This window comes from Argentina silus (genome assembly GCF_951799395.1).
Source record: "Argentina silus genome assembly, chromosome: 4".
Lineage (NCBI taxonomy): Eukaryota > Metazoa > Chordata > Actinopteri > Argentiniformes > Argentinidae > Argentina > Argentina silus.
Window position 1 is genome coordinate 11,404,064 of NC_139658.1, and position 25,884 is coordinate 11,429,947.

At 44.3% G+C, this 25,884-nt stretch overlaps 1 protein-coding gene across 1 annotated transcript in view; it reads right to left on the bottom strand.

Moving 5' to 3' along the window:
• Positions 1-17,721: 17,721 nt before the first annotated feature.
• plxna1b (plexin A1b) overlaps positions 17,722-25,884 on the bottom strand; it is a 156,858-nt gene continuing 148,695 nt past the window's right edge. The window contains exons 25-32 of the mRNA XM_083667702.1: positions 25,222-25,381; positions 24,737-24,840; positions 24,132-24,228; positions 22,219-22,409; positions 20,575-20,744; positions 19,994-20,206; positions 19,301-19,451; positions 17,722-18,863 (exon numbers count right to left, since the gene is read on the bottom strand). Of these exons, the coding sequence (XP_083523828.1) occupies positions 18,768-18,863; positions 19,301-19,451; positions 19,994-20,206; positions 20,575-20,744; positions 22,219-22,409; positions 24,132-24,228; positions 24,737-24,840; positions 25,222-25,381 (1,182 nt within the window). The 3' untranslated portion in view covers positions 17,722-18,767. The remainder of the gene's footprint in view (positions 18,864-19,300; positions 19,452-19,993; positions 20,207-20,574; positions 20,745-22,218; positions 22,410-24,131; positions 24,229-24,736; positions 24,841-25,221; positions 25,382-25,884) is intronic.

Sequence of the window (25,884 nt, forward strand, 5' to 3'; positions counted from 1 at the left end):
CTCTCTCTCTCTCTCCCTGCCTCCAATCCACTCTCCAATTCATTCCTCTCACTCCCTCTTTTACACACTTTCTCACCCTCTCCTTCACTCCCCCTCTCTTCTCCCCCCTACAATCCACTCTGAATGTCATTCCTCCGTTCAGTCTTTCCCACTCCTGTGCCCTCTTCCTCGCTAATTCTAACATATTCTCTCCATCCTCTGACATCCCCTTCTCTCCCTGCTCTCTTTCCTGCTCGCCCTGCACTCTCACATCCTCTTTAGTTTTCCATTCCCCCTCTCTCTCCTCTCCTCCCCTCTCATCTCTCCAGTATTGCAGTAACGTTTACCAGTGTAACAGCTGCATCTTCTCCCTCTTCTTACATATTCATTACAGAGTGAGTGAGTGACCTCGATACGTCTCCTTGCATTTACCCAGCCCCCCCCCCCCCCCCCTCTTCTCTCTTTAGCTCTGTAACACCTTGGAAAATAAACTTCATGCCTGCCATCTTGCTTCACACTTGTGTGTGTGAGTGTGTGTGTGTGTGTGTGTGTGTGTGTGTGTGTGTGTGTCTTATTGTATATCCGACTATGTTTCTGTTAATGTGTGCCAAAATGTTTCGGTGAAAAGGTCTGTGTATTTGTTTGTGTCACACTGAAAATCTAAGCAAAGGGGTGTGTGCGTGTGTGTGTGTGTGTGTGTGTATCTGATACACCAAACTATGCCAGATAAATTCATCTCAAATAAATGTATGAATGTGTGGATATATGAGTGGGTGAGTGTGTAGTTACACATTATATGTTTAATTACTGTATGTGCTTGGCTGTGTTTCTAAATGGATTGTAGCCTATATGCACTCTTCCTTCTTCTCATTTGCTGAGAGAAAGCATTGAGATTATCTCTTGCTGCCAGTGTGTGTGATATCTACTGTGTGCGAGATGTCTGGTATGTCGCTTATAATTGCCTGTTCGTTGCCATCCATCATTGAGTTGTTTCCCCCCCCTTTCTTCTCTCCAGTCATACACCCAATCATCCCTCTCTCTACTACTTCTGTGGGGAGACAGAAACAAAACTTTTTCAAAATATCTCTGACAAGTGTTGCTTTCGCAGGCTGAATGAAAGCATAATAACAAACTTTCTAGTGACGAATGCGTGGGGGGAAAGAAACATCATATCTGCCAGGAAGGAAAGCCATCAAGGTTGGATAGCTATCGTGAAGTCACAGACGATTTAGAGACTTACCATAACACGGATATCTCAACCTGTGGGGAGAATGAGCATCCATTGTCAAAACACAAGGAAACAACGGTTTCAACAGCTTGTAAGAAACTCTTAGTTTTTTACTTTATTTTCTCCTCAGTCTACCTCCTCTAAACTTTCCATTCCAAATATATTCCACCTTAATTTGTAATCGTTAGGCCTGTGAGATGCAGCTGTGCTAACTTTTCCAGCAAATTATCTCACGCGAGCCGGCTAATTGCCCCGCGTGCTTGAAGTTTCGTGGAGCTGCTGTCTGAATATTAAGCAGGTATAGCGGGGAGTAAAAAAGGAGGGACAATGAGAGTGAGAAAGCTCATTACCCAACCTTTTAAAGGCTACTATTATCAGTTTGTAGGAAGTAGCTTGTAACAATTTGCCAGAGTCAAAGATATAGAGAATTCAGCAAACATTCCTCAACATCGACTCTAGAAGTTCCACAACAAAGATGATCACATTTGCATTCTGACAAGATTGTCATTGTCATGGAAATGCTTGTGCCAACATGGCAGCCACTAATCTCAAACAGAATTAGCCAATAATAGTAATTACATGAAACGGACTAAATAGTCTCACAACTGATGTATAGCCTACAAACTCCTTGTATATTCCTTTATGCATTGTGGTATGTGATAGCATTGTTCCTATTACAGCCCTATGGACATAAACAACAACTCTCATAACAGGATTTGTGAGACCAACCGAATCAGGGCCAGCGAGAGTGCAACTGCAAAGACTCACATTCAAGGGCCAAAATGGCCACCTGGCTGATATTTCCTCAAAGGGCTGCAGTGTAATTGAAATGCCTGTCACAGGTCCAGGTCCAGTTTTTACCTGTAATCATGATGAATGACCTACCCACTCAGAGGCACAAATCCCCTTCCCCTCCTCCATTACTTGAGCTTAGCAGTGCTATGTCTCCTTTAGCTAGGAGTCAAGAGGCCCCATTTCCCCCCATCACACTAAGGTCATAATCAGACAAAGGAGTAACAGGGGTTGGATAGGGGCTTGGAGGACGTAGACTGGCGGATACCCTGGTAATGCATGTGATGTATGACCCTCATCAGCGATACTGATGTCCACCTAAACTCCTCCTCATTGGTCATGCCTGTCTGTTGGCTGTGTGTATATGTATCTGTGATCCTCTCCACCAATGCATAACGTTCCCCTTAAAGGCCCACTCCAGTCGAAATTCTAATTTTCCTGTCTTTTGAATGTTCTTTGCCCAATGGTATATTGAATAAATACTGTGAAAATGTGAAATGTATGTTCTGTGTTGAAACGTATGTCCTTTTTCAAACTGTTTCTATAAGGTGTGGTATTAGTCCCTGTCTTGACGTCAGAAATGGGCTTTATTTGAATAGCCAATCACCCTCGTCCTTGTGTGTTTAGCACAGGGATGTATATGCAGTAAAAGTAAATGTGTATCCATACATGATTCATAGTTCTGAAGTACACTAGTTAGCTAGCCAGCTAGTTATCAGAACATAAATTGATTTGAAAGCTGACGTCTGCAAGCTTGCTAACTATTTGAGCTCCTCTTCTTTCCTGGGAAAGCCTGCCCTCTCCAAGACTTCTCCATCACCCACACAGCAAAGAGGGTGATCTTCGACAACCAACTGTCCTGTGCGGCTAACATCACAGCGATGGCCTGCTTCTGTAGATTCTTTCTCTACAACATTTGAAGGATACACCCGTTCCTCACGAGAGAAGCAGCGCAACTCCTAATCCAGGCATTTGTCATCGCCCGCCTAGACTACTGCAACTCACTTCTGGCCAGGCTCCCTGCCTCCGCCATCAGAACTCTGATGGCCGTCTGGTGTTCAATCTCCCCATGTCACCCCCCTCCTCTGCACACTTCACTGGCTCCCAGTAGCAGCTCTCATCAGATTCAAGACACTGGTGCTCGCTTACAGAGTGGTATCCTATCTGAAAACGATGGTCAGTCCCTAAATCCTGGACAGATCACTCCATTCTTCCACCTCTGCTGACAGCTTAGCACCACCATCTCTATGAGGACGTAGTGGTCGGTCTGCTCAGTCACGGCTCTTCTCTGTCTTGGTGCGGCAGTGGTGGAATGAGCTTCCCACCACTGTCACAGGACGGCAGAGACACTACCTATCTTCCGGCTTACACTAAAGAACCTCTTTAGGGTACATCTGGGCTCCTCCTCCTCAGACCTCTCCGCCCCTTAACACCCTACATTACCAGAACAGAAAAAAAAGAAGAAAAAAACAAAACTGCCGATGGCACTTGTTCTTATTGAAGGTTTTACTTACAATGACTGATGTGTAGTTGATTAACTTCCTTAGACAAATGTACTTATTGTAAGTCGCTTTGGATAAAAGCATTTGCTAAATTACTAAAATGTTAATGTAAAAAGGAATTAGCCACTACTTAAAATTGGGATACATGCAAGGCTATATCTGTTGCAGTGGTTTTGCATTTTCAAGGTCTTCCCATTCAGGTTCAGACTCAGGTTGCATGGCTAAAAATCTCTGTCTGGCTTTGCGCCACTGTGGGAGCTAGCTACTGTCATTTCATGTGGGTTTTGTTTTGGTTCTTTTGAAAGGCTGAAGCTTTTACAATGTGTGACGCAAGGCTCTGTTTTAGTGCACTCACAGTATGTGAGAAACACGATTGAAGCAAGGATATCAAATAAAGGCAAAATGCTTGTCGGGGGCTTCAAACAACACCAACTTGTGCCCACACAACTCTTTCTTTCATAACTTTTATGAAAACTTTTCACTCCATCTTTAGTTAAAGAGAAAGAGTGACTGCATTGTGTAATGCAATACTTACAGCTTTGACAGCGCATTTTGATGAAAAGGGAAGAAAGCACCAAGACGAAGTTAGAACATCACACTACCTAGAATGATCCATCTCAGTTGTGTCCCATGCCATTTTCTCATGTCTTTCCTTCAACCTGCAGAACATACGTTTGTAGGGGTTGAATGATCTATAGAAAAACAAACCCCAATTTTCTCTGCATTGTTCAAACTCAGCTATTGACTGTATGTGTCTAACTAAATGGGCTGCTTTTAGTGTGGGTCATCGTTGTCACAGGATTTCTTCGGGGACTGCGTTCTAACTTTGGTCCTCTCTCTGAGACTTCTACACAGGGACCGATCGGACCTGTCGGAGCTACCCACAGTAGATAAGATCAGACAACATCAGCCCCTGCAATTTGGTCTCGATGCCACCGACTTTGTTTTATTATTGATCTGTCTGCATTTCTGCTCAACATCATACATACATAAACTTCCTGCTTTAATGTAAGTGGAAAAACTCAGCCCAGAGTGCTGAAATATTCATAGAGATTTTTCAAAGATTCCTTTTGAGTTTGTACTTTCGTACCCTGGTTTTGATGTTAGCTGGGGCCTTGGCACGATTTTGGGTAAACATGAGAGCGTGTGTCACTTATTTAGATGGGCGAGGACCAGATACATTTCTTCCCGCAGAGGACGGTGCCTACTTAGCTCAGACGCATGCCCCGGAAGAGTGCTCAGAAGAGAGAGAGAGAGAGAGAGAGAGAAAGAGAGAGAGAGAGAGAGAGAGAGAGAGAGAGAGAGAGAGAGAGAGGGAGAGAGAGAGAGAGAGAGAAAGAGAGAGAGAGAGAGAGAGAGAGACTCAGAGGGGGGCAAGTAAAAACCTTTGAAATATATGAAATCAGCTCTTTATATATATTATTCAAGGCAATTTGACATTGACATAAAACTCCATCTGAGAGTTTTCAATGTGCAAAATTGATTAAATACTGTCAGCTGCCTTGGTGTGCAGTGTGTGTCCGCGTGCATGTTTGTGTCCGTGAGTGACTGTTGAAATGAATCTCCCCATTTCCTTATGCAGAGGGAATTTAGCATTCTGCCTGGACAAACAAAAAGAGAAAAGGGAAGTATTTGCAAGTCAATGGGGTGGATTAACAAAGCCAAACTACTGTTCTTGCAGTAGGGAAAATAGAATATATATTTAAAGAAAAGAAGAGTGTATAAATAAACCACAACACAAATGTACGTGGGTGAGTGTAGTAGCGAGAAAAGAGTGTTGATCAGGCAACATGACTTGTTAACGTGTATGTTTGTGTGTCCTCCGACTGAACAAACATTCAAACCCAGGCCAGTCCAGGCCAGAGAAATGGACTATGACCATGACCGACCCGATCAATGTGACGGTCACTGCACCCTCTGATCAGGGGCAGACCCCTGCGGGAGAGATGTGTCACAATGGTGTGAAATCGTGCACTACTACACCTCACTGTGCAGCATCAGGCACTATCATGCGTTGTAAGAATGTATTAAAGGCACCGTCGGTCAGTTTTTTTTCACTATATATATATATATATATATATATATATATATATATATATAAAAGAAACCTACTACCTCTATTGATACATCTTTGGTATACATCTCAAGGCTGCAGCCTGATTATTTACCCCCTCCATCCGAAGTGTGCACTTGCACACACGCACGCACGCACACACCCTGACAGATTTGAAAGAAGTGGACTGGTGTGAGAAAAATATGTTGTAAACAGCCTCTGGTCTAGGCTATGCATTTGAATGCATGAGGGAGAGTGAACAAGTGCAAAATAAAATCAAATGGGCCAACAAACCAAGACTCTCCATGTCGTTGGCATCTGGTTATTTCCTCTGACAGACAGTGTTGTTGAGTCACCTCTCTGGCTCTGATGATGAGAGCTCAGGTGGATGTAGGAGAGGGTGGGGGCTGGAGGGGGCTGGAGGGGGCTGGAGTGGACTGGCTGGCCGATCCAAAGCATCTTCTCTCTGGGTTCTTGGTCTCTGTGAACCCCCCCATGTTCTCTCCTTCGCTCTTTGGCTGAAAGAGCGATGGAGGGAGACGGAGTGGCCGTCTCCACCTGATCATTACTATCCACACACCTGCTCCCCCTCTCCCCCCCCCTCGTTCCGACTCCCACCCGCATTAAGTTCCATGTCCTCACCAGACCTTGACTAATGGGTATCTGTAGTGTGTGTGTGTGTGTGTGTGTGTGTGTGTGTGTGTGTGTGTGTGTGTGTGTGTGTGTGTAGAAAGTGGGTGGGGGCAGATGTTAGGCTGGAGAGATCGGAGAACTCTATCACTTTATAATGAGAACCCCAGCAGGGTAGCAATGTGGGTAGCATTTTGTCCCAGCTGCTATCCCTGGAACGTTATACATTTTTCACCTTTGATTAACGGTACAAGCTCTGAGATTTCATGTCCGTACTTCAAACTTAATCCATTATTTATTCAATACCTTTACATGTGTAGCCTAATATGATTAAGTCTTGTTATTACCTCAAAAGACTAGATTTTTTAACTAGATTTTAAAAGGATCAATATCTTGATACCAAATATGAATACATACCACAACTGTTTAATAGAAGGCTAGAGTTATTGCTGTCCTGTTTTTCAAGTATACGAGGTAAACCTGTGTAGTGTTACTGCTCTTCTCTCCCTAACAATCTCCTTCGACTGTCTGACAAGTGTAACCATGACGACTGACATTGACGTCATCTCTCTCCATCTATCTAGTGCACCGCAGTGCTGCGTTTCGAGCCTATACGACCTAGCTCCCGTTCTCACCTTCTCTCCCTCTATCTCGCCTTCCACTGAACAGAAATGCCATTCAGTCAGAGAGAAGAGAAGGTCGAGAGTGCCGGCTTTTTTGAAGGCTTGGCAGAGGCGCGCTCGGTCAACAAAGGGGGAGAGGGAGAGAGAGACATGCAACAGGAGCAATGAAAAATTCATGGCCAGTCAGAGGAGAGGAGTTGGGGCGTTAAAGGAGGAGTACAAAGTAGTGTACTGTGAACCTTCGCAACTGGCGGGCAAGATGGATTCAGAACACGGTCTCGGCACAGTCACTCTTCGATGTGGTGCTCTTTTCATAAGAGTTCTCTTCTGCTTCTTGGCCTTCATAACTTTATTGTGTTGTTATGGAGTGCTCCTTATGAAAGGTGCAGTTGATTCAATGCCACTTTTGAGTCAGATCAATTGAGTCAGATCAAAAGATGTTTTCGTTTTAAGATGGTAGACATGACGAAGGCGGATTTTGCGGTGCCAATGACGTGATGTGAACGATGCAAACTTGATCGGAAAATTCTCAACCGTTTGGCAAACGTTTCCAACGAGCGGGTTCTTTGAGTGGGACAAACATTACAGTTGAATGTAACTAGAATGTGGCACTCAAGGCATGCAGTCATGTGACTAGGCCTGAACCATTTCGAAACATTCAAATATACAATGTTATCATCATAAGGAGGTAGCACTATGGAATGCGTTTGCTGTCCAAAGCACCTGCTTTGTTCAGACCCTGTGAGGTGTACAACAACCTTCAAGAGTGCAACATTCTTTACTGTAGTATACCAGCAGAGGCTGGTGGTGGTAGGAATCGGAAGAAGGGCTCATTGGAACGCGTGGAACAGAATGAGGAATGGTATGGCAATGTTTGATACCATTCCTCATTTCCTTCCATGCAATACAATGACCCTGCCTTCTGATTTCTACCTCCACCAGTTTCCACGGATACAATAGGTGAACAGAACAAAACCATTACACCTTACACCATTTTTCACTGTATACTTGTATGCACGTGACAAATAAAGAATCTTGAATCTTGAAATCTTGAATCTTGAACATCATCATTGTGACCTTGCGTTGTTTTATTGACCATGCTTTTCATTCATAAGCCATAGCCTACAGATGAAGTACTGTGACAAGTCTTAATGGACTTTGCCAGAGTAACACCATCAATGAATAAACAGCATGCCTAGATAGTTAACCCTTTCTCTTTAAAGGGGCGGTGACGGTCTTATCTCTTAGCCAGAGATAGGTGAGGAATTGTGGGGTTGAATGTCATCTCCAGGTATTTGATGCTCAATCCACACACCCCCCCTCCCCCCTTCATTGCACAGTGCTCCCCCCTCTCTTTAATTAATTTGACTAATTAAAGGCCTGTGTGTCAGTTCCATCGCCAAGCGATGTCCGCGGCTTATCTTTGCCTCACAATGCACTTGATCACAAGCTGCCGTGGAAACGCACCTAATTAATTCATGAGCGCCCGCTCGTTGAGAGGAGAGCGACGCTACTCTGACATCAAAGTGACAGTGGCGAAGGGGTGGTGGTAGTGGGGGGCTTAGAGACCAAGCTGAATATGTAACATCTTTTGAACTGTTCAGTTGATCAGACATGAGAGGTCCGGAAGACAAAAGTAATAAAGGGGAAAAGGGCACGGCTTAGCAGCCATCTTTGAGGGATTTAGGAGGTCTTGCTAATGCCTGATAAGGAATTTGCATCCTCAAATTCTTTGTGAGAAATCAACATATTCATGAAGGAAAACGAACATTTTAAAATGCCATCATGGAATTTGTTTGAGAAAATGCTATCAGGCATAAATAATACAAATAAAGCAAAACCCCCTCAGTCAAAACTGAAAAAAGGAAAAGGCCCAATATCAACAATGTCTCTGTACCCTATGGAAGGAAATCCAATGAAGTCTAATATCCAGAACATCCAATATCCCAAAATCCGGAAAGAAATAATCCAAAAATATGCACAAGAAGGCAAAAGGAGCTACATAATGAAAAATGATTGGTCTTACCAAATCGGTTCTGTCTGTGTAGAAATTCCACAGATAGAAGTAATCAAATAAAAAAAAGGAAAATCACATTGTAATCCCCTGGGCCTTGATAATGTAGTCTACATCACAAGTCCACAACAGGAAAACTTGATTGAATAGTACCTGTTGAAGAGATGGCCGAAGCCCAACCACTTAACAGGCTTTTAAACAATGACTGAGATGAAAACTGTTCAAAGGTCTGTTTTTATGTCTTTTTGCCTAAAATCTTATCATCAGGAAATGAAATGCATGTTCAACTGGATTTAAATCTGACTGATTGACTTGGCCAGTCAAGACCTTTCCACTTTTTGGTCCTGAAAAACTCCATAGTTGCTATGGCAGTATGTTTTGGGTCATCGTCTTACTGCACGATGAAGTGCCATCCAATGACTTTGGAGGAGAAAAGATGTTTCTGTACAGTTCAGAATACATTCTGCTGCTGCTGTCAGCAGTTCCAATTAAGACAAGTTAGCAAGTTCTAGTGGCAGCTATACATGCCCAAACCTAACACATGCACCATGTTTCACACGTGACATGGTATGCTGTAAATCTTGGGCACATCAACTTTTCTCCAAACTTTCCTCTTGCAATCACTCTACTAAATGATAATATTAATATTATCTGTCAACAAGACATTTTTCCAGGCCTCTGCAGGCTTTTTAGCAAACTGTAAACTGACCATCCTTTTTTATGATAACTAGTGGTTTGCACCTTGCAGTTATGTGACTGTAGTTTGGCTAGTGACATATTCTGTGGATGGTAGTCTCTGACTCATTCACGCCTACCTCCTGGAGAATGTTCCTGATCTGTGAGACAGTTGTTTTGGGGTATTAATTAGTAATTAATTAATTATGGTAAGCATTCTTTGGTCATCCACTGTGGAAGTCTTTCTTGGCCCACCAGCCCATTTGTGGTTGCTGAGTCTCTTATACCTGCACAATTGTCCCATTACTTTTGGGTATCCTAAAATAGGGGGACTATGCACAAAAAGTGTGGTAATTTCTGATTGGTGAAACCAATATGTACACACATACCATCAAATAAAAACTGAGGATCTCTACTTGAACCTCAGTAATTGTTTGATTTAAAATCCAAACTTTTGGAGAGTAGAGCCAAAAGAAGAAAGAATGCTTCACTGTACCATTACTTACGCAGGGCACTGTAACTGTGACTGGGTCAGGGAGGGACTGGATCAGGGGGTGACTGGGGTGGGCGGGTGGTGACTGGGGGGGGCAGGGGAGTAACTGGGGTGGGGGGGGGGGTCAGGGAGTGACGGGGTGGTCAGGGAGTGACTGGGTCAGGAGTTGACTGGGGGTGGTCAAGGAGTGACTGGGTCAGGGAGTAACTGGGGGGGATCAGGGAGTGACAGGGGGTGGTCAGGGAGTGACTGGGTCAGGGAGTAACTGGGGGGGATCAGGGAGTGACAGGGAGTGGTCAAGGAGTGACTGGGTCAGGAGGTGACTGGGGGTGGTCAGGGAGTGACTGGGAGGGATCAGGGAGTGACTGGGGCTGGTCAGGGAGTGACTGGGGCTGGTCAGGGAGTGACTGGGTGTGGTCAGGGGCTGACTGGGGGGGGGGGGCAGGGAGTGACTGGGTCAGGGAGTGACTGGGGGTGGTCAGGGGCTGACTGAGGTTGGGGCTTGTAGCCTCCACATACATTATATGGCACAATGGAACACTGAACAACCTGTGGGTTACAATGTATAAGATACAACATATTACAATATGTAAGCATCTTTTTATTGCTGCACCTGCAAAATATGAAGCAATGTTACTGCTCTTGGAATGTGTAGTTGTTTGTTGTCATTAACTCACTACCGTACATTAAATGAAATGTACACAACATATTTTCCTCAGCAGATGTACACTATGTGGCTGACATATGGCTCATTAAAAAACGTAAGCCTACGTTACATTGTACAGGCTGGCCAAAATGCTGTTCATTACAACTAACAAGTTGACAAGAGGCAAAAATGTTTTTTATTCCACCTTTTACTGCACACCTTTATGTTACGGACGTGTGTGGAGATAAAGGGAACTTCTGAGAGAGAGATGCCAATAATAATGAGAGACTAACTCTCTATTTGGCTTCTTTGTTGCACATCCACAAAGCTTGAGCCAAAATAGAGCCAAAGAGACTGTCAGACTCATTGTTAGAGCAGATGCAATGCCTTTCAAGTTCATTTCATGGAACCCCCCAGACATAGAACAACAGAAAAAAAACCAAGCCACACATTTTAACATGAAAGAATGCTGCATTGTGTTTGTGATATTGTAGACTACTCCAGCCATTAGTGATGATTCCAACAGCCGATTTCAAGGCAGAGCAGTCATCAAACGGAGCTTTGAGATTAAATCAAACGTTTATGTCTGGTGAGGGGCCATCTCCCCATGACCACCCTGCCCTCTAACCCCCCCACCCCCTTACACACACAATCTTCCCCCACTCCCTCTTTCCATCCTTGAGCGAAGGTGTGAGGAGTGTTTCGGGTAATCGGACAGACACCTTCCACTCCATTGGGAACTGACCCCATCACTGGGAAGGGAGACAGGCGAATCCGACAGCCTGGAAAACCCGGACCACCTCCTTGTTCCGCAGGTCTCCAAAGGGGGGTGGGGGGTGGGGGAGGGCGGGGGAGCAAAAGGAGAATTAAGAGGTGCTTACAGGTCAGGTCTTTGCAGTACATCTCTATTGGTACTTTTAGAGTGTCTGGTCATAGAAAAAGGGATAATAGGGGAGAGTGAGCTGAATTGGGGGCTAACAAAGCTGTGTATTTCTAGGCTGTCCAACTACTAGCAGCTCCATTCATCTCAGTCTAAAACGATGAAATAACAACCTATTATCGGCAAATATATTTTCCATTGCAATAATTGTGTAATAATATGAGTCTGACCTTTTTTTAAAAAAAATTTTATGAATTATTTAATTCCCAACAGGATATCTTGTGCCAATATGTCATAATATCTACTCTGACGCATGGTTCTTGACCTTGGAAGAAGAAGAATGACCAGGACTTTTGGTTGACATAGTATATTGAGTATAAGGTGAAGTTAAGCCCCTGAAGTGTCAATAAAGATGGTGCCAGGTGAACATCGTAAACAAGAGCAGAGTTCTCAAGTCCATTAGAACGGCTGGTCCGAGTGTGTTCATCAGAACAACAGGATTCGTTAGGTCAGCGAAGCAGGGAATGGATTTTCTCTAGGCCTCACAGGGAGATGCTGTCCTTAACGATTCTACCTGCTGAGACATTAACATCAGAGGAGAGAGAAAATCAGTGAGCAAAGACCCACACAAACTAAGGCTCGGACTGCATGAGACAACTACACAGCTGGAGGAGACCATGTGTATACAGTATGTGGAGACAAAGGCCCTGTTTGAATTGAAAATGCATCATCGATCTAATATGATTGGATTGGTCAAAGAATACTGTAGTCTCTCTCGACAGACTCAGGGCGCTCTGCACGAGAACGCGCTCCACTCCAGTGTTTGTCAAACATAGCTTGTTCAATGTCGATTGAGCAGTCAGAAGCGGGTGGGCTGTTGATGTTCAAAATGAAATTACTTACAGGTCGTAGCACCAATCATTTATCACAAGAAAGTTCCAGAAGACATACCTCCAGGGTGACTGACTCAAGACAATCTATATCGCTAACTTCTACTGTAGCTAACTCGCTAGCTTGTGTAAACAACTTTAGCACAAAAATGAAAAACAACAGCATGTAGAAGGAGGTGCTCAGTGTTGGAGGGGTGGAGCTTCCTCAGACTCAATAGAATTTCGTCCACAGCATTTCAAATCAGACCCAATCACATTGGATCTTTTTTTGGGGGTCTCACCTGCTAAATGCCTGTATAAGTATAACAGGTGTCAAGGCAAGATGGAGGAAGGATTCAGCCTAAGTCATCAAACAGGGCAAGTGGTTGGTGACACATCTGGATCAGAAAGTCAAATGGGGTACAATATAAGTCACTCCTTACAGATGGCTATTGAAGGGAATTCATCTGGCCCCTTTAAGAGAAAGGATTTAGATGCTGCATATGGGCTATAACAGTCATAAAAAGCCTGCAGGGCCCCACCACAAAACAAGCTACATGGACACCTACGACAGTTTGATAGAAAATCACATAAATCTCAAATGTCATAGATTTTACCACCCACAGTGTTGGCGAGCACTGATTAAATTAAGATTGATTAATTAGCAATGTGTACCGGTAGACACACTGGCACTGGTAAACACATTATAATGCATAATTTATACGTTTAATTAGTTATTTTGGATGTACAAAACTCTCAAAGTCTTTTCTTTTTCTGAAATTTACCTCCTCCCTGGAATGAAACTTAAGCTTTCAAATGTCTCATTCCTCTAACATACCCAACCGGAGACCTACACACCTGACAAACATCCTACAGCTCTTCAGTTCCCTATCGTTGCAGAGTGGGCCAATTATTCCTTTGAGAGAACAGATGTGTGTGTGTGTGTGGTGTGTGTAGGAGGATGGACTGAAGGTTGGCACTACCTGTGGACTATACTTTATACCCCTTCCAAACAAACAATCAAACAAACACACACACACACACACACACCTCAATCACCCTATTCTCTTCACCTTTGAGTTAGGAACATTGACAGTAATCCTGCTCGTAGCATCCCCCGGCCGGTCACGGCTGTCACCTTAGCCTCGCACCGAACAACTGAACCACACACCGGATTTAAGAGCCCCAGATACCCCAGCCCAAGGTTTTTTGGTTCCGCCATGCTCCTGATGTGATGCACTCTGACAGATACCAAAAGACTCCTCTGCGAAAATAGAATTCCAATTTCATTCGGTTTAGCGTGTGATAAAACATATGGTGCCACTCTTCAATTGTAACCAAACGAGATTAGAAGAAAAAAAACAGCAGCTCATGGCTTTATTAACTATGGCAACAGCATTTCATATGCGAGTGAGGAAACGAGCATCTTGTGCTTTCCGAGGAATTCATCATAATGTTAGCGAGGAGAGATCATTTGCCTCTTGACAGGATCATTACTAGATTCAGTGCTCCCACGACCATTACGCAATTTCAGCGTTCCTCCTCGGATGGAATTTTAATTGAATTAGCCCGGCTGGTTACACATGGTGCAAACGATAACGTTTTCCTGTCTATCTGGGCTCATTGAATCCGTAGGGGGAAAGTGCTGACGTTAAGCTGGAGCACGCAAAAACAGGGCCACGGTAGCTTTGGTTGGTTCAAAAGATGCTCCGTACTGTACCTTGCCACACTGCAATATGCTGCATGTAGACACACACACACCTCTCTCACTCACACACACGGCTACTGTTCCATATCAGCTCGTGTAGCAGAAAGCTATGAACAGTATATAGAAGACGGTTAGGGGAACATTCATGAGTACATTAAAATACACCCAGGAGGCAAAGATTTTACCGTGGTGTCTCTGAGTAACGACACTGCCTTCTAAGAATGTTACATTATTGTATACAATGTTAGCAGAGGTAGAGTCACTTGTGATGTTGCCCCAGGCCCTGACCTCAGTGTACAGTATATTTGTACTCAGTGTTCAGTTACCAATAACCGTTGGAAAAGGTGTGTGTGCGTTTAGGGATTGGTTGTGTTTATAGACTCTTCTCAACAAAACAAAACCGAGCTGCTTACTTGTGTAATGAGCAGTATGACTGAAAGTGCTTCCAAATCCCATATAAAACAGACAGCAACACCATTTATTTAGCAAAAAATGTTTAATCTCTCCTTGATGCGTGTTTATTTACAAGTAGTAAATCTGCAAAATAGGAAATAACAATATTTACACAATGAACGTTAACCTGCAAACTTGTGACAGTTGCTTCAAGTCTGAAACTCTCTTTTTTTTTTTTAAATGTACTGTATCAGAATTATTGTAGTATTAAAATTCCTTTGCCATTTTTGTCTGAAATTCATTTGTTTGCACTCTCTTGGATCCTATGCAGTTTGTCATTTGGAAAGAAGGAGAGCTACTGAATTTGACACAATTGGAAGAAAGAAAGGAGGATGAAACAAAATGGTGCCAGGAACTACAACTGATTCAGTCAGGGCTTGGAAAGACAATAGGATTATTATTGTAGGTATGACAGGATACTGTAGGTGATCTAATGCTTGGGTATAGAAGTGTTCTAAATCAGTTTCTTTAGCTTGAGAAGTTCAAACGATTCATGACACCTTTGTCGACACATACACCTGCTAAACAGCATGAGGCGATTCACTAAAATTCAACTGTATTTCTAAATTCTTCATAACAGTGTATGGTTGGCGTTAAACTGTTACAAACTATTCGGACAGGCACTATGTTGTTCTTATGACAGCATTATGTAGGCTTTATGTCAGGCGTCAAGTGTTGGTTCCTCCTGATCACATTAAAACGGCCATGATGCTATCGAATGCACATGCTCTACATTGTACCACTTCAATGACATTTAATACAAGGTCAATCACCATAGAAAACATCTTCAATCTAAATTCTTTTTGGGGAAGAAAAACTAATCGTATCTCCCCCAAGGAAGCTTCCTGACTTGCAAAGCAGATTGGTCTAAAACTCAAGCAGTCATGCAAATAGTAAGCAAGCTAAACCCTCCCCCCCCCCCGCAGTTGTAACGTTTAAACAACCAAACTACTGTACAACTGAACTAGAACGCAATGGGAAAGGTCCTGAGAATGGAGAATAGGTTGTGTCTTCAACATAAGCCCAACCAGGGTGGTGATCAGAGAAGCACAGTAAACAGGTTTGACAGGCTGAGCAGCACGTGTGTTATGCTATGGAGGGGGAAGGCGTATTTTTCCCGTATTTGGTTATGATGATGATAATTCATGGGCCCTCTGTTAATAAAATCTCTGGAGCTCTGGCCTAGGAAGCAATCTATTTGCTGTACTCATGATCTAAGAGCACTGAATAGCACATATAAGCGCTGCAAAAAGCTAAAAAGTCATACACTCAGGGGAAAAAGTGCTTAAAAACCCCTTGTAAAGCGGACTAAGCACATTTCAGTGGAGTTTTTTTGCAATGTGTACATAAATATGGATGATTGCAACAAAACTCATTCCTTGTGCGATGGCTGCTCACCTACAGTACAGGTCAGGCAGGCACATGATTTCTCAAAAAAGGAACCCTGTTTTGGAGCTAAGTTTTGGGTGTGGTTTGGTCCGAGCATGCTAACAACAGGAAGAGTGGTCCCTGAAAGGATTCTGTTGGGCTGTCAAAGCATCTACAGTACACATGATGTACCTTTCTGGAATGACCTGACCAACAACATGTGAAGAGGGACCTATAGCAAGAAGCAGTACACTGTAGCAGTTGTATATATCAGTGTTTCTCATCTTGAAGGAAGAATATTTGGGGGAGTTCTGCATCTGTATGCTGATTATATTGTATTACGGATTCTGGCACAATGAATAGAAACAGCATTAATGATCAGAGTCAAATGACAGCCCTAATGTTTGCAAACAAAGTACGAAGTAAAGCAGCAAGTCACATTTCCATCACAAACGACACCGATGCTTGTCTGATGCAATATTTTCCATTGATCTTATTGAGATCAGGAAAATAAACCCTTTCGATCAGTTAAGTACTCAACCTTTAGAAAGCCAAAGAACAATATTCCTCTTCTGTGTACCGTAATGTACATTATTCACTTTGAAAAGAAGGAGAGACACAAAAATAACTAAAAAATAAAATAAAATCAACCTGATTATGAAGAAAATGGCAAATAGCTTGAGTTCATAATGAATAAACAAAGTATACAATTTACAAAATAAAAACATCAACAAAATCATTACAGACCACAGTTTGGTGTTTCGGCAAGCAGAGAAAAATAGAAAATGAAAGTAAAAAACAACTCACCACAAAGTCAAAACCATGACTCCAAGACTTCAAAAAAAGAGAAAAAGATCCTCTTAAAAGAGAAGTAATAAAAAGCTTATAAGCCACACATGGCAATAGGCTTGTCTTTAAACAAGGGCCAGAGGCTAGGGGGGGATTACTTAGCCTTGTGTTGCTAATGAATTGAGGTGTCTAACCCCCCCCCCCCCTCCCCCATACTACCCATATCCTCTCCAACCCCCCTATTGGTGAGAGCTACAGCACCCGTCTCATGTCAATATTGGGTGGAGAAGCCCTCTGTTGTAGCGTCACCTTGCCTCCCTATTCGCGTAATAGCATTGGGAGAGATGAGAGAAGAGAGGGGCCCTGGAGCTGAAAAAGGCTTTTCCCCCACTTTGTTGTTTCAGACCAAGAGGCTTACAAAAGCACTACCTGGCCTCATTACACTGCTACTGTGAAGAGAGGAGGGCAACAGTCTGAGAGCACCAAGGGTTTGGGCTCTGTCGTTGGAGATGAGGGGGTTTACGTACGGAAGGAAGAGATAGAGCAAGAAATAGAGGAAGGTGGATTGATATCGAAAAGGGGTAGACAAGTGACCTTTGGGCTGTATGAGGTTGTAATTATTTTTCTACAGCCTACCTGCCTGCCTGCAACCCCCCCCTCCCTCCCCCACACCCCAAGATGTATCATTCAAATCATTAACCTACTGTATACAACCCCCATGAGGATTGGTCAATCAGATGTGGCTAACAGGTAGCGGGGGTAAAAATGTATATAGTTTCAAGTAGTGCAATGTACTTCATTGTTCAGCCACAGACAAGCTGTCATATTCTTTAGCCCGGGAAGATTCAAAAGAGCTCTTAGTTGAAGTAACAATAGAGCGTGTGTGTGTTTGGTTCTCGAAAAACCAACATTGCACTGAGGATTGAAAATGACTTCACTTTTTTCACAGAACCTTTACGGCCATTTTTCCGATACAGAAACAATGACAATATATGTGTGTCTCCCTAAACCCCAGCCAGTTCCATGTGCATCTTCCGATCTTTTATTATTCAAACAATTCTTTTCAGTCACTAGGCATGTTCATATTTAAATCATACTGTAGCACATTCCATCTAACAAAATGTATTTGCACTAAACAACATTCAAAGAAAACATGGCACAGGACAACTTTTTACTTTTTTTTTCCATTGTTTTTTTTCCTACGTAGATTTATTTCCTTGAAATATCAAATTTCATTGATGTCTTTTTTTTTAATTTTATTTTTTTACTGTGTTTGTTGGTTAAAATGGAAAAAATGTTTTAACCCTAATCTTTGTTTCCTTAAAAATGTAGTTGTATTTATATATAATATCTATATAGTCTTCCTTTGTAACGTTTCTGTAAATTGTGCAAATTCAGCAGTAACACAAGTGGCGAGAGATCAGAGAGTGGGCAGTTGATTACATTTATACAAAAAAAGAAGAAAAAAAATCATAATGTCCTTGAACTTTGACCCTCTGCTAGAGTCACGAGACCCGAGGAGCCTCTCCCCATTGGCTCTGAAGATAGTCAAGGTCCAAAAAAGGCATCCATCCTGTTCATGACGCCAACAATTCAAGTTCCTTTCCAACGGCCATCCTGGCTATCAGGAACATGGCGCCAACACAGCAAAACTCAGGAAATCAAAAAGGGGAAAAAAACACAACGACAACAGCGACGATAATCAAATGCTTTCCGGTGTTGCGGTCTTGCGGTGAGTGTGTGAGTGTGAAATGTCCAGTGTCCCGGTCTCTGACACACAAACACACACACATACACACGGACCCCGCACACACACACACACACACACACACTTAAACACACACACACACACACACACACACACAGGTCCGCCCAGCTCTGCTGAATCCCCCCGTGCAGTGTCCTGCGTCAGTCCTTGCAGCCTTGTCCTTCGTGTTTTTTTGGGTTTTTTTGAGAACCACGATGTCTTCAGTTCTAGTTCATTTTTCTCTGGGTGAAAAGAGAGCGAGGGAGAGTAGAGATGGCGAGGAAGAGGAAGGAGGACGAAGGTCTGGCGGTCCGGTCCTCAGCTCGCCAGGGCCATTGTGTCGATGACCTGCTCCAGCTTGCTCCTCAGTCTCTGCCTCCGCGACTGCTCATCCTTCTCCAGAGCTGAAAGGATCTGAACACAGACAGAGACGAAGAGGGGGAGGAATGGAGTCAGTTCAACATCAACTAGTGAGAAATCAGCTTTGAGAGCTAAAATGGAGAAGCTTACAACCTGACGGAAAGAAGCAATGAATGCTTCCCCTTGATATCCAAGGCTGGGTGCAACCATGGGGAAAAGTCTTTCCTCTATTCCTGCTCAAAACGCATTGGGGAGGAGAGTATCTAAGGGGAGAAACCTCAAATCTTCTCCTCCAATGGTGTTTTGAGAAGGCAGTGATAGAGGAGAGGATAGAGGAGAGACCATTGGGGCGAACCCCATTCCCGAGAGGTACAATGAAACGCTTGTAATGAGCAACCTCCCAACAGCGCAGCGAAGCGTACAGTACAGTCAATAACTACGTTAACTATGGAGGAGAGGTGAGGTTATTTAGCAGCACCGCGCAACCTCACCTCGTCCTTATACTTGACGATGTAGGAGTAGATCTCGTGCAGCGCGCTCATGCTGTTGAACTGGCTGAGGTGCAGACGCGACTGCTCTGCCAGGTAGGCACTCATGTCCTGGTCGCTGATGGCTGGCATCCGCGAAATGTCTGAGTAGTACCTGAGAGAGACAGAGAGAGAGCGAGAGAGACAGACAGAGAGACAGACAGAGAGACAGAGAGAGAGAGAGAGACAGAGAGAGAGAGAGAGAGACAGAGAGATCGGTTAAAAGTTGGATCTCACTTTGGCAATATATATATTTTTTCTTTCCAACAATCATGCCAATGAAGCATTTCAATTGAGTTGAATTGAGCTAGTGGGGGGGGGGGGGTGTATAGATTTAGGGGGATTCATTGCAGGGGATAGTTTGCAAACAGTTCAATGGCATACCAAATTTATAGCTTGTGACATCAATTTAGCCAATAGCAATGACCTCTAACTTACTCGTTGCCCATGGCATTTTATGTGATGCCTTTTTCTGCATTGCGTAAATGTTTAATATTTTTCTCGTGTGTGATTTCATGCAGCTGAATTGCCCTTCGGGGACAATAAAGACCTACTGAATTGAATAACGATGGTAATCTCGCATCGACTCCTTCTTTTGAGGGGTAAATCAAGTCTAATGATTCTATTTATTATTATAGAACTGAACAGTTATCGTACCTCTCCACCCAATTCTTGTAGTTGGGGATGTCTTTAGCGTAGAGCAGCTTGTTGGAGGGAGAGTCTTTGCCCAGCTTGTGCTCCGAGGTGGAGCAGGAGTCCATGAAGGTCTGGGCCACCACGGACAAACAGGCGTCCGTGATGCTGTTTTTGTGGATGTCGAACACAAACTGGGGGTTCTTGATCACGTTCACCCAGAACCGCAGAGGCAGACTGGGGGGGGAGGGAGGGAGGGAGGGATGTGGAAAAGTGGGAAGACATTTTTAGTATGAGAATCTGCCAACACTCATCATAAAGCAATCTCAATCTCGCACCGTACCTCTCTGAACACATGCTCTTAGGTACAACCATGCACACACTCCGTCTGTCTACGTCTCCCTCACACTCACCAGGTGCACTCTCTCTCTCACACACACCACATGACAAAACACTCACACAACTTCAACACGACACTCAATCTCTCTAACACACACTGTGTAAGAGACATGCACGGACACAGTCTCACACACAGGCTCACACACACACACACACACACACACACACACACACACACACACACACACACACACAGGGCCACTCACCAGTTGCTCTTCCACGTGTGTCGTACATCTGAGTCTGATATGGAGTGTTTGTCGGCCTGCTCGTCCAGGAAGTCGAACATGTACTTGATAGCCAATGGGAGGGCGCTGCCTCTGTGTGCCGTGCTGAAGATGGTCTCAAACAGATCGTCTACGAACTTCTGCAGCGTACCCTGAGGAAAGAACACAGACACACAGAGGGGTTAGGAGACATGCAGAGTGCATCTCAATAGTCTAAAGTGGTTTCCTTTCCTCGTCTCCTCTCCTTCCACTCCTCTACAGTGAATGGCAGCTAGTTGAGGCTCGCTTACAATCCCCCCTTCCCAACGGTTGTTTGAAATTCAAATGAGTTGAATGTTCCAACATCTAAACTGACCCCAAATGCTGCCGAAACCGGTTCCAGCCACACACACATACACACACATCACACACACATCACACACATCACACACACAACACACACAACACACACTTAAATCGAATTCAAAGTACTGGGCAACTAACGAACAAGAAGAAACTACTAGGACTACTCCTCCCTCTCCCTCCAAGTCTCTTATTGTCTCCTTCCTTCCTCTCTGAGCTTGGTAATTATATATCAGAAGCCCAACCCGGCAGACCTGACCTTGCACTTTCCTACCGGAGGTAACAATGGAAATCAGCAGCTAATGAGAAAACAACAGGGGAGAGGGAGAACGCCGGGGCGGGCGGGCGGGCGAACAGCCACGCCAGGGTAGTTAGCACCTGCAAATGAGTGTGTAGCGTGGCATCGTTGGCACGGGCCTGAAGATGCGGTGCCAATGAGATGCACAGATGGGGCAGAAGGTAACGCTTTGCCGTGATGTGATGTGGTGAACAAAACTGCTACTGGGTGGAGATCGTGCTGGCCGCGGTATATAGCGCTCTGTGTGTTTTTCTTTGTCCTCGTCATAAAACGTGTGTGTCAAGTGTTTTTTGTTAAATATTCGAAACACACTGTTTTTTTGTGGACCCGAGGAAGACAAGTGATGGCTTAGGATGGCAGCTAATGGGGATCATAGTGTAGAATCCATAGCAAGCTCTCTTCACCATGCTCTAAACCTGTTGATAATCCAATCTGCATTTTAAACAAGGGGCTTAGAGATAGCGAACAAGTTAGCATTTGGAGTGGTACTGATTGTAGGATCCAGGTTTAAACCCTAAGGGGGGCATAGTAGAGGGCCTAGGAGGGGGGGGGGGAACGACCTGGTTCCAACCAAACAGCTCGATAGACAAAGGTCAACGTCCTAATTAAGACACACGGGGGGGGAGGGGGGGGCGCACCCTAATGCAAAGGTTATGAAAAATGTTAATTAGCTCTGAGACGGCCCCCGAAAAACAAAGGTCAATGAGAGCTGTCAGAGGAAATGGGCTAAAGGACAGGGGGATGAGAGAGAGAGAGAGAGAGTGTGTGTTTATGTTTGTGTGTTATTTCCAGCCAATTAAGCATTCATGAACTGAAAGTACATGTACTGTAACTGCGTGTGTGTGTGTGTGTGTTTGGTGCGTGTGTGTTAGGGTGCACTTGTTCAATTTTCAGTAACAAATGATTAACGAGCTCACATCACAAGACAGACGGTATTCTAAAAGTCTTCACATCACAAAACACACGGTATATCTAAAAGTCTTTACCTTGGTGGCGAGCAGACGTGTCAGGTAGATCTCCGAGACCATCTTGCTGCCGCGGTCGCCCTCCCGCTGGTCCGAGTGGTCGTGGTTCTTGACCAGGTGCCACAGCTTGGTGCCGCTCTCCAGGTCCGGGGTGATCATCGGGGTGCGGGAGCGTAGGCTGTCTGGACTGCTGGCGGTCCTCAACATGCTCTCTATATACGGGGAGGAAGGCCGAGACACGGAGATGGGCTTAGAGGTTGGGCATGGATTTGCTTCCTGGACCTGACTACTTCCTAGACCTAATCAGTGATCTACACTCACTGAGCACTTTATTAGGAACACCTGTACACTTTCTCATGGTGGAGGTGGTCTAATGGTGTGGGGAATGTTTTCTCGGCACACTTTGGGCCCGTTAATACCAATCAATCATCGCTTGAATGCCACAGCCTATTTGAGTATTGTTGCTGACCATGTGCATCCCTTCATGGCCACAATTTACCCATCTTCTAATGGCTACTTCCAGCATGGTAATGCACCATGTCACAAAGCAAAAGTCGTCTCAAACTGGTTTCATGAACATGACAATGAGTTCAGTGTTCTTCAGTGGCCTTCCCAGTCACTGGATCTGAATCCAATAGAACACCTTTGGGATGTGGTAGAACGGGAGATTCACAGCTTGAAAGTGCACCTGAAAAATCTGCAGGAATTGCGTGATGCAATCATGTCATCATGGACCAGAATCTCAAAGGAATGTTTCCAACATCTTGTGGAATCAAAGCCACGAAGAATTGAAGCTGTTTTGAGAGCAAAGGGAGGCCCTACCCAGTATTAGTATAGTGTTCCTAAAAAAGTGTTGGGTGAATGTATAGCGTAATTGGATGGGCTGAGAGTAACCTTCCCACTGCCTTGCTCTGATACCATGATCATACCATGTCAGATCAGCCACGACTTTCAAACTCATAACCCACCATTTGTATGATCTGTACTGTATATACTCATAGATTGAAATATGACTTCTAGTTGCCTTGTGAGCTTCTTATGAATGCTTTAATAATAATAATAATAATAATAATTGAATTTGAGAGAGAGAGACAGAGAGGAGAGGAGAGAGAGAGAGAGAGCACGAGGATGAGAGAGGCCACAGCAACAGGTTAAGAGGTTGTTTTTTTTCAAGTGACAGTGTCATCATGGAGCTGGATTTAGCATCAGGGCGACATGTCACTCTTTCATGTCAGAATACATCTCTCTCTCTCTCTCTCTCTACCCCTCCCTCCCCTCGCTCTCTGTCTGACAATGATTCCCATTCTCCCAAGCAAGACATTAGGCTTTAGGATTTAACGCCTGTCATCTCCACACACAAAGAGGAGGGACTCTGGACATCGTCTAATGGGAGTGCATGGGACAGATAGGAGCATCAGAGCCAGGGTTAGGAGTGTGTGAGGGCTCAAGGAGATTATTACAGAAGAGACGGAGAGGGTTAGAGGGACGAGAGAGAGAGAGAGAGAGGGAGTGTAATGGGGGGAAGATACAAGCAGATAGGGAGCATTAGGGGGAGAGAAGAAAGGGACAGAGAGAGAGCAAGGAAGAAAAAGGGAGAGTGTGTGTGTGTGTGTGTCTGTGTGCTACAGATCCTGGGGAGAGGAGAGAGACAGGGACATGGTTCTAGGCCTAGGGGCATGTCTGGCAGAGCAGTGACTGACAGACAGAGTGGGTTTGACTGGGGCATGTACGTTGACCTGAAACAACCCAGGTCCACCGGCCAGGCCCAAAATAAGCCATCAACACACAAATCACTCTCTCTGACCGTCAAATGCTTCTGTCAACAGCTGTCACGCACATATCTAATGACTAGTTTCACAAATGAGAAAATACAGTGTTGTAAATCCACACACACACACACACATGCACGCACACGCGCACAAACGCTCTCTTACCATATCTGCTGAGGGACTTGGTGAAGGTGGAAGAGTTGGAGATATTGTAGGCAGAGTTCTGTTTGGGCACCAAGGCTATCACTGAGCCATCCGTCACCTGATGGAGAGGGAGCATCAAACAAGTTAGCATGGCTAGCCTATTTTAGCTAGCCTAACATCAGTGTCATCCAAGTTAGCATGGCTATCTACCTTTAGCGAAGCTAACAACAACTACATAACACCGCTTACACAGACCACTTATATTATGTGATGGTATTGGTAACAAGTCAATTGAGTCATGGGTCTATTGGCACAGACACTTTTAAAGGGGTAGTTCACTCTTTGGCAGTAGTTGGCTACCATTTCCGCTAGCATTGCTAAAAATGCTAACCTGCAGTACTGGTGTACATTACTAACCAATGGATCTAAAAACGTTCTGGATGAGCAACACCATAGGTCAAAAATGTGAACACGCTCTTTAACACTGTGGTACGCTCTGTTAAGTGCTTTGAAAAGGAGTGAAACGGGCGACATAAATCCAATCCATTATCATATTCTAATATATGAATACATACTATTATTATATGATATAATATTAGAATATATGATTATTATTCAGCACGTGCCTGGTAGTGGGCGAGGGTGTTGAGTCTCTTCCAGTCGTTGTCTATCTTGGTGGTGACGTCCTCGTCCTGGAGGATGATGCGGGCCATCCTGCCCTGGCGCCACTCTGACAGGAGAGAGAGGACACACAGTGGGTCAACATGTGTTGAGACAGAGAGAGAGAGAGAGAGAGAGAGAGGACACATAATGGGTTAACATGTGTTGAGAGAGAGAGAGAGAGAGAGAGAGAGAGAGAGAGAGAGGGGACACAGTGGGTCAACATGTGTTGAGAGAGAGAGAGAGGGGACACAGTGGGTCAACATGTGTTGAGAGAGAGAGAGAGAGAGAGAGAGACAGGACATAGTGGGTCAACATTTGTTGAGAGAGAGGACACACAGTGGGTCAATATGTGTTGAGAGAGAGATGTGTGTTTGTATGTGTTTGTGTTTATGTTTATGTGTGTGCGTGCGTGTGTGTGTGTGTGTATATTCCTCCCAGTCTTCCTTACCGAGGTCCATGTCTCCAGCCTTGGGTCTCTGTGAGTAGGGACTACCCTTGTACACCGCGTCCAGCAGCTTCTCCTTCACCTGGGTGACCGTGTCACAGTTCAGCCCTTTTACTGTCACCTCTGGGGCGTTCTCGTTCTCCGGGTTGACACAGTGCAGGGTCTGCAGGGAGGGAGGGAGGGAGGGAGGGAGGGAAGGAGGGGGTCAAATATCAGATTTAGATGGCCTGGAGTCAGTAGAGGCAAGGAATCGCTCATGTGGAAGTATTTGACGAGGGCGACGTTTGTGACCCATAACTAACATGTTACACAACAGTCAGCTGTTTGGTTAACTATAATCTGTGTTGGCTACTTGCCTGCTGCAGCATTTAGCCACATGTATGCTTGTATATTGTGAAAAGAAACTACCCGATTTGAGCTTGGTCATAACACAGGTTGGATAATCGGTCACACAACGACCTACAATGTGTTTTGCAGCCATAGACAGCTGTGAGAGAGCCAGTGGAGAGCAGGCTACTCTGCTTCTTTTATAAAATATATCAATACATTTAAAAAAGCGCATTTCAACGACTTTGCAAATAAACGACACACATTATTAGACTCAAACGTATACAAAAAAATATAGCTGGCTAGTTCTTTAGGTCGGTAGGTACGTACGATTTTTTT